The sequence below is a fragment of the Planococcus citri genome, chromosome 2, assembly GCF_950023065.1.
Source record: "Planococcus citri chromosome 2, ihPlaCitr1.1, whole genome shotgun sequence".
NCBI lineage: Eukaryota > Metazoa > Arthropoda > Insecta > Hemiptera > Pseudococcidae > Planococcus > Planococcus citri.
Window position 1 is genome coordinate 68,807,549 of NC_088678.1, and position 14,946 is coordinate 68,822,494.

The 14,946-nt window shown below is 34.3% G+C and overlaps 1 protein-coding gene across 2 annotated transcripts; it reads right to left on the reverse strand.

The window, feature by feature from the left end:
• Nucleotides 1-257: 257 nt before the first annotated feature.
• On the reverse strand, nt 258-13,671 carry LOC135837374 (putative fatty acyl-CoA reductase CG5065). 2 transcript variants are annotated; one of them, XM_065352622.1, is made up of 9 exons: nt 13,416-13,671; nt 13,084-13,290; nt 12,761-13,009; nt 3,892-4,037; nt 3,303-3,412; nt 3,029-3,224; nt 2,695-2,937; nt 2,354-2,614; nt 258-918 (listed from the first exon to the last, which is right to left on the reverse strand). In XM_065352622.1, exons 2-9 carry the CDS (start codon nt 13,279-13,281, stop codon nt 819-821), a joined length of 1,503 nt encoding a protein of 500 aa, XP_065208694.1. In that variant the 5' UTR covers nt 13,282-13,290; nt 13,416-13,671; the 3' UTR covers nt 258-818. The 2 variants fall into 2 exon arrangements, with proteins under 2 accessions (XP_065208694.1, XP_065208695.1); XM_065352623.1 differs by lacking the exon at nt 13,416-13,671 and having other exon boundaries at nt 13,084-13,381.
• Between the last annotated feature and the right edge of the window lie 1,275 nt (nt 13,672-14,946).

Here is a 14,946-nt window from a genome sequence, read left to right on the forward strand (position 1 = left end):
TTAAAATAATAAACTAAAATTGCAATTACTCAGCAATTACCCATCCGAATTGAATGAAAAATAATCCTAATGATTCTCATATTCTGTCTGATAGGTAGCCTACAAAAAACGGTTGGATAGTTTAAGAGAACATTCGGGTGTAATGAAATTTCATTTCTCAAACGAGACCAATAGTGTGCTATGCACACTAAAAAATTAGAGTTATTGTCACGTATGATTTTTTGAATTTGGATTGATAAGTACTGCAGAGACGGATAAACAACAGAGTTACCGAATTTGTTATCGAGTATAGTCACCGCGTGTTTGATTAAATTAGTGCTATGTTAAAAGGAATGAAGCAGTTGTACGTAAAAATGTTTACTAGTATAATATTATCGAACATGTACAACACAATCGACATTTCTTTGAAAAATTGCCTCATGCAGAGGCGATCTACATAAATACATACTATGGAAAATCTCTGTAGTTCGTTTTGTAAAAGCCAGACATAAACAACAAACGTCATTTTGAATACTTATTTGTTTTCTTATTTGGCTACTGAAAAATACTTCAACGAACAAAAATACTTTTTTCTTCTCGTTTGTTCCCATGGTTTAAACAAAGATAAAAACTGATTTTGAATTAAATTGTGGTGTGGTTTATTCATATTTTACTTTTTAGGTATCAAAATGAAAATCGATCAACACTAGCCATGTCATAATTCGCTTCAAATATCAGCTTTAAGATGAATCCCCCCCCCCATTTTTTTTGAATCGGAGTTTGTGATGTTGACGGTTTTTTGAATTGAACGTATATTTACTCTTGAACCAGCCTCCTTTTCAGTTGAAATTGGCCATAATCGTGATGAAGATAAATGCAAGGAATTTCCAAACTAGATAATACCTTAGAACAACAACGATTTTATCCACAGCATACATTCTGGAAAAAAATAGACCAACACGTTATTTTGACTTTTATACAAAATAATCTGGTAGGTTTGAGAGGATAAGACAGATCAGGCGTGAATAGTGACTCAAAATTCGAACTCAGTGATTCTAAAAATGAAAAAAATAATATTCTAAACGTAATTTTTACACCTTTTTCCAAAACGGAAGGAAAGGTGAGGAGACTATAAACTGGAGAAATTGTTTCCTCGAAATTAAGAAAAATGACCAACTTATTCGGTTCAAGTTTTTTCTCTCGAGAACATCGTTCTTTTTCCATTCTCGAATGAAATTGAGGAGAGTTTTCAACCCAGTCATTTTTCAAAAACGATTTTCGGGGTGAATTAATTTTTGCCTAACTTCGAAAATTCACAAGAGGAAATTTATTATGCGTGCAGCTTTTTATACAAGACATAGATGAATAAGACGGATGAACTTGCCCACGAGTGCTTTCAAATTGATATTTGTAGGAGGGGGAGGGGTAACTGAATTCAACACGACGATCATTTTGTCCACAGCGAACATTCTGGGAAATAAATGTACTGATGTCATCTTGTAGAATTCTACAGTATGACACGAAAGTATGTAGTGCTCGGAGGCTTTAATTTCCAGGTGAACAGAGCTAGCGAGTTGAATGAAGCGGTGTTGAGTAGTAAAAAATGAGGGCTTTTAAAAGCGACCTTAAAAATTTCAGGCTCATGCTTTAGGTGCTCACAAATTAAAAAACCGGTTTGGTCAACAAATTCAAACCGTTTTTTTTGGCGCACACACTTAGACGAAAAAAACGTGATATGAACTTTTTGAAACCGGTTCATTAATTTGCAACCGGTCATCAAAAAAATACCCAAAAATTGTAGAAACCGAAAAAAGCTCAAAACAAAAGTGTATAGGGCATGAAAAATTACACAATTCTGTCTTATCACACTTTGAAACCGGTTCAGTGGTTTGCATTTTTAGCAACCAGTTTTTGTTAATCACCTAAAAATTGAAGATGTAGAAAAAAGCTTGAAACGAAAATTGTACAGCGCGAAAAATTGCACCACTTTTGCAAATCGGATTTGGAAACCGGTTCATTAATTTGCAACCAGTTATCGAAAATTACCTAAAAATTGCAGATAGAGAAGAAAGCTTGAAACAAAAGTTGTAGGGCGTGAAAAATTACACACTTCTGTCTAACCACATTTTGAAACCGGTTCATTGGTTCGCATTTAGCAACCGGTTTTTGACAATAATGAACCGGTTTCAAAATGTGATTAGATAGAATAGTGCAATTTTTCACGCCCTACAATTTTTGTTTCAGGCTTTTTTTCTCCAATTTTTAGGAATCAGGCAAAGAAATACGATTTATATGTATTATGAACAATTTTTTAAAATATTATTTACCGAAATAAAAAGAATTAATTGAATTTTAGGTCTAGGTAGATACTTACATTTTCAGCATTATTTTTGCCCTTGTTTGATGGGTCATGTCTTCTTTGAATAGGTGAAATTTGGCAGACCCCACGCAATCGTCTGCGTAATTTTGAAACTCTCCCATCTCTTTCATGTTTACAGGAAACAGTTGCTTATCAGTTGGATTCAAAAGTTCCTCCAATCGAAGTATTTTATTGTGCTCGAAACGCCATTGGTTCTCGGTGAAATGTCGTAACATTTTTTCAGCTTCTCGGAGTTTATCGTGAGCACGAACCATGCTGAAAAAAAAATACCCCAATTGGTACAATTTGGAATCAAAGGCCAAGTTTCAGTTACGAGTAATAATTGATCTACTTACAACTGCTTTTGACGGAGCAAGAGCAAAATGAAATCAATCACGTAGGCTGGTAAGTAATGCAAAAAAATACATTTAATCGTATACACGAACATACTTTTGGTATCTGGATTAGTATTTGGATACCACAGTGCTACATTAACTGGATATTTTTCCAAAGCGCCCATATAATGATGCAATATATCGCGCCAGGTTAAATCATTGAAAAAATTTTGTGGAATGTTGTACACGCTGATTTTTTTCAGTCTGAAAAGATATTGAGAGGAATTTTTTTTTAATGTACCTCAATGTCAAAATAGACAGTCTTGGGGTTGTGTTAAGTATTTTTCAAACTTACAATTGTTCTCGAGAATTTGCCCACGGTAAAATTATAATACTGTTGATGGCGAAATCACATGGTATTATGTTAGTTTTGTTATCTAACCTCATTGTTGTAACTCGCAATAGTCCTTTTCCTCCAGCAGTGTAAAATCCAGTAGGCCCGTTTAGAGTATCAGTCCATCCTGGGAGTGGTTCCTTGTAACATGACACGACTAGAAAAAAAATATTAATTTTCCGTATTAATCATGGAAAACAAAATTTATTCCTCGTTCAACTCGTTCAGAACTTACCTATAGTCGGCCTGGCTACAATTATCGGAACTTTGGACTCGTAATTATGCAGTAGAGATTCGGTTATTCGTTTACTAAACGTATATGTGTTTGGCAAAGGATGAATTAAACTGTAAAATATTGCCAACATTTTTCTTTTTTATCAAACTTCATGAATTTTCACCAAAAAAATAATGAGCATTTTTGTGGTCGACGCGAAATGTTAACCTACACTGATAGATCGCATGCTAATGTACCTATTCATTTCTTTGTACATTTTGCAACTGGTCAAAAAAATCACATTTTTGTTTTCCTCGTAAAATTTCAACTTATGTAAGTTGTACGTTGATAGGGGTCCCGTGTTGATTTTTCATTTTTTTTCAGAGATTTTGGTACCCAATTTATTTGGAAGTGGTCAAAAAATAAAATCACTTGCATTGTCATTTTTCTGGCAAAATTTCAAGCTGCATTGATTGGTCACGGGGTGATCAAAAACGCAGTTGAAGTGATTCGGAATGTTCCGTATTATATAATGAATTTATGCTATGAGAAAATTTGGTGTATTGAGAATATCCCCTTAAGAAAAGCTCACTTGAAATATCTGATTTACCTAGGTGTAATGCTATCCAACAACTTTGGTTCCATCCATTGAACGAGACTCATAATCATTTCCGGGTTATATCTTGAAGGATACATTTTTTCTTCCACTGTTGTATTCTCACAACAACAATATGCAGTAGATATGCAAACGAACGACTGCAAATTTGAAAAAAAAAACGAGTTGTTGAAATTGTTACCCTTAATGTAAGTAAGTATACTTAGTTATCAGATTGACATATTTGGAGTTCACAAAATTAAATTGGCTTTGTAAGTGAGCACTGAGCAGTGCAAAAAAATTAAAAAAATCCATGGATTGGCCTTGGTCTTTCCTATTCCTACAGAGGTTTCAAAAGTTTTGGTCAACATGACGATAAATAGGAATTTTTTGCGTGAAAACGCGAATTCGACCAACGTTTTTGAGTCATATCCTTTGACTTCACTCAATTCTTTTTACAATGTCTACCCACACAATAAGTTAGAAACCTGTAATCAGTTTAGTCCCAGCTGCCTCAGGGAGCGGAGGGGGGCTTCAATTATTTTCACAATGTCTCGAGGTACTCAACTTCAGCAGCGCATACCTCCAAAGCTATAATAATTTGATCAGAACTGATTTCACAGTTCGAAAGGGCATTGCATTTTCAACTTTCTAAGTACATATTTTGAAACTTTCAAAAAATGAAAGTTGAACTTCCAATTCGAAAGTTGAAATTTCAAAATGGCGCTGTAAATGGGAGCTACCATTTAAAATTCTGAAAAAATTACCATAGATGAACCTTTCGATGATTTTTTGAAACATTTAATTTTTGAGATGGTATCTTTTAATGGAGGGGAGCCCCCCTCCTACAAATTTGGGCATGATTTTCAAATAAAATCTGGGGCATGTGTTATATTCAATTGTACCTATATTTTTGGTGACACTAAACACGATTATGACGTCAGATTTTTTATTGGACCTCATCCACGGCCCCCAGAACCTCCCCAAGAGGGTAAAAGTAAAAAAAAAGTGTTTTGTTCATGTGACACATGAAATATGTAGTATGTTTTCGATATCGCTGAAGATGAATATTGGAATTTAAAACTAAAGTGGCTGATATCTGTTGGCCAAACGCGGAACTAATGAAACAGTGATGATTGTTACGTTTTACATGTTGTGTTCTTTTGGAAAATTTCCCAACTTTGAACAATGATTATAAATTCACCAAATCATCTGGTGATGATTTTTTTGTTTTAAATGAAAGAGCGTTTCTTCCACTTTAGGAATGATTTCTTACTTCTCGGATTAACTCATTTTTAGATACCTTAACATCGCATCGTTCAAGTCGCCTTTTTCAATGTAAATATCCCATAAGTGGGAAGCAGAATAGTAGCGTTTGGAAAAAGTATGTTTTGTACATGATTGGAATCACTTACACTAAAAATAAGAACATACTAGATAACCCGTTTTTCGCGCATACTGCGCTCCTCTTCTAGACGTGAATTGTTCATTTTGAAAATTTTGAAAGTATCTTTTTTCGCCTATAATTCCCAAAAAGTCTTGCTTTTTGCTAACATTGTTAATGTTGCTTTTTGCCGGAAATTGTGAAAGTTCATGGCTGTTTTAATAATTGTCAGAAAAAAAATTGTTTCAAAGCAAAAATTCCAATAATTGGTACTTTTTCATCAAAAATAACCCAAAGCGTAAATTGTTCTCTAAAATATCCTGAAAAGCATCACTCTGTCATCGCTTTATCATTCATTAAAATAATGTCCTACTTTTCTACAAAAATTGAAAAAAAGTATCAGCTTTCTTATAACAATTGCCTGAAAAGTCATGGTTTCATTTAAAGTTGGCAAAAATTTCAAGTTTTAGGCAAAATTGCGAATTAGGCTACCTACTTATCACTTTTTTAGCAGAAGTTGCTGAAAAATTCCAAAAATACTTGTTTTTTTTTCCTACAGTTGAAATGAAACTAACACATCGGATTGGATCTAATACCACATAACTGAAAATTTCAAAGTTTCACTTAACTTTGACCTGGAAATTTTTTGAGCTTTCTTCAAAACTGCAAATGTGTCAAAATGTATTTTATGGCAAGCTTTTTCTAAGCAGACTATGAGTACTCTAAATATTGGTTCGGTACTGGAGAATATGTACTTCAATAAAATACCTAGGTACTTACTTGACACAATTTTAGAAATATTCCAAGATTTCCGAGTCAAAAATGCAATTAGGAATTTCCTTAAAACGTGACTCTAATTTTGTCAAGGACTCACAAAAAAAATTCAACCCCTCAGTTGAAAAATCTAAACTCCTACATATAACAGTAGACATTTTCCCAAATAGTACGGAACTTGCATAAGTTGATGAAAAAGTGAGATGCTAGATATAACCACTCCAGAACTCAAAAAAATGAAACCATGGTTCCAGGATTAATTTTGATACCCAATGTGCTAAAAATAGCACTTTTTCATGTGTACACCAACTCCGTTGTTTTTCTGTTTTGAGCTATTTAAAAACTTTTTAAAGCTCCTTCAGAAACTTTTCAACTTTTGATAAAAACCATCACAACTAAAGTTTAAAAGCTATTTTCAAATTAAAATATTATTGAGAAGTAGAGAATACTGATTGTATGAAGCTTTTTCATGTTTTTTAAGCTTTAGGATTTCATTTAAGCTTTCTTCAAAACTGCGAATGTGTCAAAATGTATTTTATGGCAAGCTTTTTCTAAGTAGACTATGAGTACTCTAAATTGGTTCGGTACTGGAGAATACTAATTTTTTATGTCATATCTGAAGCTTTCTAAACAATTTTCAGCTTTAAGCTTTCTTCAAAATTTCACGAATATGGTCAAAAAGTATTTTTTGGCAAGCTCGATATAGGTAGACTATACATAGGGTGGTTGCGGGTTAGATGCCGGTGCGGGTTAGATGCCGGTGTGGTCACCAATCGCTCCCTATCAACTCTTTCTGAAAACTGATTAGCACAGATTATACCTTAAGGTGAACATAGTTTGTGTTAAAGTTTTGATCTGTGACGGTTATTGTTAACCTGGTTTGATATGCGAATGAAAAAATTTATGTAGCTAAAACCAGTGATACTTTTTTCACTTAATTTTTGAAACGCATTTTTTCTCCAGAAAAAGTGTTTCAAAACTGCATGTAAGTATCTCACGCATAAGTATATACCTTGAACTAACATATTCAAGCAAATTTACAAAAATTTGTTTCAATTCTGGTATGAAAATTGACCTTGCAATCTGACCCATCATTTCGGGATAGATGCCGGTTTTTGTGAGCGGGATAGATGCCCATAGTAATTAAATGGGAGTGAGGAAGGTGAAAATTTTTTTTGTCAATACTGCGGCAAAAAGTCCAAAAATGATGGTTTTTTAAATATTTTCAACTGGCGTGGTCAATTTTTGGAATTACATTCATTTTTAACACATATTGTCAATTCTCAAAAACACCTTTTTCATTTTTTTATTAATTAAACTTCCATTGTGAATTTTTGATGTTCATTTTATTTATTGTGCATGAAATATAAGAATTTCATCGAATTCAATCTTCCAGGAGCCTTTTTTGGGGGGGTTTTGGGTAGTGGCATCTATCCCTCACCAAATCGGCATCTAACCCGCACTGGGGGGATAGATGCCAGTAGGTGCGGGTTAGATGCCGGTCAAAAAGTGACCTTGTTTTTTTTTCAAATTGCAAAAAAACTACTGGATAAAAAAAATTACGCTTTTAGTATAATATAGAGGAATAATTGCTCTACCGATTCGCGCAAATTTGAAATCATTTCGATGAAAATTATGGCAGTGAGGCTCGAAAAACCGCGACACACCGGCATCTAACCCCCGACTATGGGCATCTAACCCGCAACCACCCTACTTTAAAATATTCATTGGGCACTGGAGTATTCTAATTTTTACATCATATCTGAAGGTTTTTGAACTTTTTTCAGCTTTAAGCTTCCTTCAGAATTTTGCGAATATGGTCAAACATTTTTTTTTGGGGAGCTCTTTTTAGGGAGACTATACATACTTAAAATATTCATTGGACACTGGAGAATTTTAATTGTTCTCATGAAGTATGACGCTTTTTGAACTTTTTAAAGCTTTAAGCTCCTCCATGACTCACCCCACAACCTCACCAAAAAAATAACTCCAGATTCGAACTGTACGACCTCGAAAACATATCAATCTACATATCACACAATAATATAAGAAACATTTGACATTTGAGCTTTTTTTGAACTTTAAGCTTTTTTCAAAACTTTACGAATATGGTCAAAAAGTATTTTTGGCAAGCACATTCTAGGTAGGCCATACATACATTAAAATAGTTATTGGGTGGGTACTGAAAAATTCTAATTGTTTGTCATGTATAACGTTTTTTGAACTTTTTTGAGCTTTGAACTTTTTACAAAATTCTACAAATATGGTCAAAAAACATTTTTTGGCAAGCTCTTTCTAGGTACACTATACGTACTTGCGCGTATACATCGACACAGTCATTTATACTACCTTGAACTTTTTGAGCTTTTTGAAGCTTTTCAAAGCTTGAATCAGAACTTTCCAAAGTTTTGATACCACAACCCCACCAAAAAACTGACTCCAGATTCGAACTCTACGACCTCGAAAACATATCAATCGACATATTACACAATATAATATAAGGAAAATATGACATTTGAGCTTTTTTGAGCTTTAAGCTTTTTTCAAAAACTTTACGAATATGGCCAAAAAGTAGTTTTTGGCAAGCACTTTCTGGGTAGACCTCTTACGTAATTTAAAATGTTTATGGGGTATTGAAGAATTCTAATTGTTTACGTCATGTACAAAGCTTTTTCAACTTTTTCGAGCTTTAAGCTTTTTATAAAACTTAACAAATATGGTCAAAAAGTATTTTTTGGCAAGCTCTTTCTAGGTGGACCATACGTACTTTCGCGTATACATCGTCACGCTTGTTTATACTGTATCAATTTTTGAGCTTTTTGAGTCTTTTGAAAGCTTTTTTCAAAACTTTTTGAACTTTTGAACAAAACCTGCACATCTACGGGTCAAAAGCTTTTTTTTTTAGACATCGTCGAACAAAATCGGTTCGGCGGTTCTTCCAAACGAACAATCACAAAAAAAAACACCTTGCTATTAATATATAGATATTGAGTTTTTTTTGAGTTTTAAAGCGCAAATTTTTTGTGAACTTTTTTCTTCAACATTTGACTTTTTTAGATGCTCTTTCAAGGTATAATATACGTACTACTGTGAATACGTGACATATGCTACATATAGGCTAAAATCAATTATTGAGCTTTTTTGAGCTTTATGTCACAACTTTTTTGTAAACTTTTTTTTTGACATTGGACTTCTTTCGATGCTCTTTCAAGGTATAATATACATATTTCTCTATATATGTCGAATGCACTACGTATAGGCTAAAATCAATTATTGAGCTTTTTTGAGCTTTAAGGCACAACTTTTTTGTGAACTTTTTTCTTCAACATTTGACTTTTTTAGATGCTCTTTCAAGGTATAATATACGTACTACTGTGAATACGTGACATATGCTACATATAGGCTAAAATCAATTATTGAGCTTTTTTGAGCTTTATGTCACAACTTTTTTGTAAACTTTTTTTTTGACATTGGACTTCTTTCGATGCTCTTTCAAGGTATAATATACATATTTCTCTATATATGTCGAATGCACTACGTATAGGCTAAAATCAATTATTGAGCTTTTTTGAGCTTTAAGGCACAACTTTTTTGTGAACTTTTTTCTTCAACATTTGACTTTTTTAGATGCTCTTTCAAGGTATAATATACGTACTACTGTGTATACATCGAATGCGCTACGTATGGACAAAAATCAATTATTGAGCTTTTTTGAGCTTTACGGCGCAACTTTTTGAACTTTTGATTAAAACCTGCACATCTACGGGTCAAAAGCTTTTTTTTGAGACTTCGTCGATCAAAATCGGTTCAGCCGTTCCTGAGATCTCGCTGTCACAAGAATCCGGTCATAATTTTAATATATAGATAAACTCAATCTTTGCTGATCAAATGAGGACTAAAGTCAACAGGGAAGGAATAGATACTATGGCAGTCAAAATTTTTAATAGAGTTCCTCCACAGATCAGAGATGTTCATAATACTAAATTATTCAAAAAAGTTCTTCAGAAATGGCTATTCAAGGAGGCATTTTATTGTGTAGACGAGTTCCTGGAAAAACTCTAGCCCTCTGTTTAATTATTTATATCTATTACTGTATTTTATTTTATACTTATTATTTCAATTCATTTCATTTTATTGTGTATGTTGATTACTGTAAAGTGGCTCTGTAGGCACTATTTATGTTAATGACCTTGTAAATGCCGCTTGTGGTAACTTACAATAATAAATATTTGATTTGATTTGATCTTTCATCTAAAACAAAAATCACCTTGCTAGCTTGGTTACAGAATTAATTATTGATTTTCAAAAATTACGAATTTCCCGTAAGAACGCATGTAAAACGAAAGAATGATCACTGTTTCATCTTATCAGTAGTGATTTTCAGTGTGCTCTACATTTTGTTTTAAATTCCAATAGCCTTAGGTTTTCAAATTGACCTCGCCTATGGCCCCCAGAACCTTTCCAAATAGGTAAAATTCCAACAAATACAGTCCATGTGTAAGAAAGCAGAGACCGTGATCTGGAAGATATGCAACAACATATGGCGCAAAAGAGAATGGCCAGAAGATTGGTGCAAATCAGTGTTAATTCCGCTACACAAGAAAGGTGATATGAAAAATTGCACCAACTATCGCACAATAGCCCTGATTCCACATGCTAGTAAAGCGATGCTCTGAACAATCAACAACAGGATCAAGGAAAACTTGTATAGGCAGATTCCACCTGAACAAGTAGGTTTTATGCCTGGAAGAGGTATAAGAGAGCAGATTTTGAACACCAGACAAATAATTGAAAAATTCTGCGAATTCAACATACCTGAGGTACTATGCTTTGTTGACTATGCAAAGGCCTTTGACTGTGTTAATTGGACAAAGCTATATGAGATACTACGTGAGATGGAAGTTCCAGAGCACCTAATTGAGCTGATCAAATTGCTGTATGACAAGAACGAGATGATGGTGAGAGTAGGTGGAGAAGAGTCGAACCCATTTCGGGCAGAACGGGAAGTAAGGCAGGGCTGCATACTCTCTCTGCTGCTGTTCAACATTTATGGCGAGTACATCATGCGAAAAGCCTTGGAGAACTGGGAAGGCGGCATCAATATAAGAGGAAGAAGGATCTCCAATCTCCGTTACGCTGATGATACCACCTTAATAGCTGCAAATGAAGAGGAACTGGCAGAACTGATCAGGTGGGTCATGGTCAGGATGGTCAGTGAGGACATGGGACTCCTCATAAATGTGGGGAAAACGAAGGTCATGATTGTTGATAGAACTGGATACCTTCCAGAATCTGAAGCCTTGAATGAATTTGAAGAAGTGAACTACATAATTTATTTATTTGGGTTCACTTGTGGATGCTGATGGAGGATCAGCCAAGGAAATTAGAAGAAGAATAGCTCTTTGAAAAGCAGCGATGTCTCAGTTGAGAAAAGTCACCACCAACCAGAAAATCTCCATAAAAACGAGGAAGAGACTAATCAGGACGTTAGTTTTTCCAGTTTTCTTATATGGAGCGGAGACCTGGACATTGAAGCAAGATGATCGAAAAAGAATTGATGCCTTTGAATGTGGGTATGGCGCAGGATGTTGAAGATTCCATACACTGCGCATTGAGAACAACATCAAGAGCCAACCAGGCTAAATAAAATATGTGAAACGAGAATAATGAGTTATTTTGGACACATAGCCAGAAGAGAACTGGAAAATATCGAAAAAGGGATTCTATTTGGCAAGGTCCCTGGAACAAGATCTCCAACAAGGTGGACTGATATAGTCCGGAAAATAGTTGGCTCAGTTGCGACTGGGGCCACACTAGCTCAAGACAGAGAGTAGTTGCAGTCGTTATTGGGGGCACCCTAGTCGCTTGCGACTATGAGGTTGATGATTAGGTAATTATTTCCATATATGGGGTCCAATCAAAAATCTGACGTCATATTCGTGTTCTGCGTCACCAAAAACATACAATTTGATGTATCACATATCCCAGATTTTTTTTTGAAAGTTTTGCCCAAGGAAGGGGGTGCCCCCTCTATTGAAAGATACCATCTCGAAAATTAAATATTTCGAAAAATCATCGAAAGGTACATCTGTGAACATTTATTCAGAATTTCAAATGGTAGCTCCCACTTCAGCACCATTTTGAAATTAGAACTTTCAAACTTTCATTTTTTGAAAATTTCAAAATACTTGAAAAGTTCAAAATGCAGTCCCTTTTGAACTGTGAAATCAGTTTTGATCAAAGTATTATAGCTTAGGAGGCATGCACTGCTGAAATTGAGTAGGTACCTCGAGACATTGTGAAAATAATTGAGGCCCCTTCCACTCGCTTCCTGAGGGGGCTGGGACTAAACTGATTACGGGTTTCTTACTTATTGGATGGATAGACATTGTGAAAAAAATTGAGCAAAATCGAAAGACATTATTTTCAAAATCGCATTTTTTTGGTCAAAGTGACATGGAATGACCCTCCAGTGGATTTGGCTCGTCGAAAATGTGGAATATCCCAAATCACAGAGTTCTAAGTTAATTTGGTAAAATTTTGTTTTTTCTCATTTTTAGCTCAAAGATTTAAAAAAATCGCCAATAATCCAAAAAATTTGTCCAGTTTGAAAATTTTTGTCCGAGTTGGGATACGTGCTTTGCCAGAGTAAAAATCTAGAAATCAGTTTTCGGCATTAAAAACCCTCTGATTACCTAATTATGTTATGAGATCCACTCAACTCACCTGGAGTTTCTTCATCTGTTGCGCCAATTCGAGCATTCTTACTGTTCCGACGGTATTGACATTAATTGCTGTTCGTAAATCTGAGTTCATTTTTAAAATGGCTGCACTATGAAATACAATCGATATTTCGTCAATCAGCATATCTCGATCTTTGTCCGATAATCCTACGCCGTCTTCTCCTACATCTCCGGCTATAAGTACCACTTTTTCGAATATTTTAGGATTATTTTTTTTGAAATTTTCGAAAACCTGCAGATTATTTCAAGATTATATCGAATGACGAAAATCACATCATCTTGTAAAGAACTCGTAATGTTGGTTACCGGCGAGTTGAAAAATTCTGCTCTACGAGACATCGATGTTATTCCATATTTTGATCGCATCAGCACAAAAATCGTATCCAACTGAGGGCAACTGTGTAGTAATTTCCATACCAACACTTTTCCCATGAATCCCGTTGCTCCAGTGATCAGGATTTTTTTGAATGCGTAAAACCGAGCAATTTGCGATTCCTCTGTCATATTTTAAAACTATAAGAAACACCGCGGACAAAAAAGTTAACAAATCACAAGCACTGATAAACGGTGTTCGATCCCTAATTTGTCAAATGCTTAATGTTTTACATGTACTTTGAAATAGGGTCTAATATAATTACCATTATGAGAGCCTTGAACTAGATTCTTATCGCGCACGGATTGAATTAATTATTCTTCGTTTGCATAACGGTAATTACCACCATACGCATCTTTTTTGAAAAATGCAACTTTTTCGAGATACACGAGCTGTATGCAGTTCATTTATGTAGCTATGTGTTCAAAGACAACAAATTGAAAATTTTTCAGTCGATGAATAAAATGCATAATTGAAAATTTTGATTCATCGAGCGAGTGTCATTTTGAAAAATGTATAATTTATTCGTGAGGTTTGATGAAATTCGGACTGATTGGAAAGGTTTCTCTTTTAAACGTATATATCTACACTCGTATTAATATGCGTAATTACATTTTTGCATAGGTATAATGTTGCTTTCGTATAATTTACCGAAGAGTAAGCAAGTGGAAAATTTTCTATAGGTGCTTGAAGGAGAGGAGGAAGGTCATCTTCGAGATCCAATTGAACAAGTGAAATCATTTTAATATTTTACGTCTTGGAAAATATTTTTTGATCCATCCCAAGTAGCCTACTAATTTTCCAACCATATTTTTGAGTGTAATTTTTTTAAATTCATGTCCAAAAAAATACAAATTTTTCCTAATTTGTGCGTATTTTGACGAGAAAAAAATTTGATTTGTCTTTCTGCCAATATACTAATAATATTGAAAAATAAAGGTGAAGTCTTCTCTGCAAGAATAGTTTTGAATCATGAAAATGTTTTTTTGAATGTCATCGGTAGACAGTTAGATACTACATGATTCTCTCCATGTTTTCCAAAGTTTGATAAAATATCAAAAAGTCAAATCAGATATAAATAGATACCTGCTCTAGTGTTTGAAACTTTGACATAACCTCGAAATGTCGGAAATTGGTCCTTTTATTTTTCAAAGTTTTTAAAAGTCTGGCAAATGTTACGAATTCGTTGCAAGCTCCCAATGTCAGACAACATACTGTAAAATGAGATATTTGTGCATACGGGTACAATCAAAAGCCGATGGATTTTCTTCCGTTTTCAAAGGTCTGACATAATGTCGGAAAGTCGACTGAATTTTGGTTCGAAGATTTCGAAAGTCAGCATCACGCAAATTTTGGGAAGACCCATGCTAAAATAACACTTACGCAATTTTACGAACGAATTTATTCACTTTTTGTGAAACTTTTGCATGGGAATTGATCTGCTTTCAAGCGAAGCGAAAATAATCGAATCGAATCATTCACAAACGATTGATGATTGAACAAATTGATCGATTTCTAGGTGAATCATTCGCGAACAGAATAATTAATTTTTAGCGAAGAATAGTTCATTTTCACTGAATTATTCACTAACGAATTGATTAATTGTTGGTGAATATTTCGCGAACAGATTGGATAATTTTTGGTGAATCATTCGCGAACGAATTGATTCGTATAAGTGACTCGTTCGCGAACGATTCGATTAATTCAATCAATTTTTGGTGGATCATTCACGAACGAATTGAATAATTTTTGCCTTTTTGATGAATCATTTAATTTTTGGTGAATCATTCGCGAAC

Excerpts from the sequence above, each read along its gene's own strand:
- LOC135837374 (XM_065352622.1), bottom strand. The coding sequence starts at position 13,281 with ATGACAGAGGAATCGCAAATTGCTCGGTTTTACGCATTCAAAAAAATC. Across the intron at positions 13,010-13,083 it reads CAGAATTTTTCAACTCGCCG|GTTTTCGAAAATTTCAAAAA; the intron begins GTAACCAACATT and ends AATAATCTGCAG. Across the intron at positions 2,938-3,028 it reads GCAAATTCTCGAGAACAATT|ACTGAAAAAAATCAGCGTGT; the intron begins GTAAGTTTGAAA and ends ATATCTTTTCAG.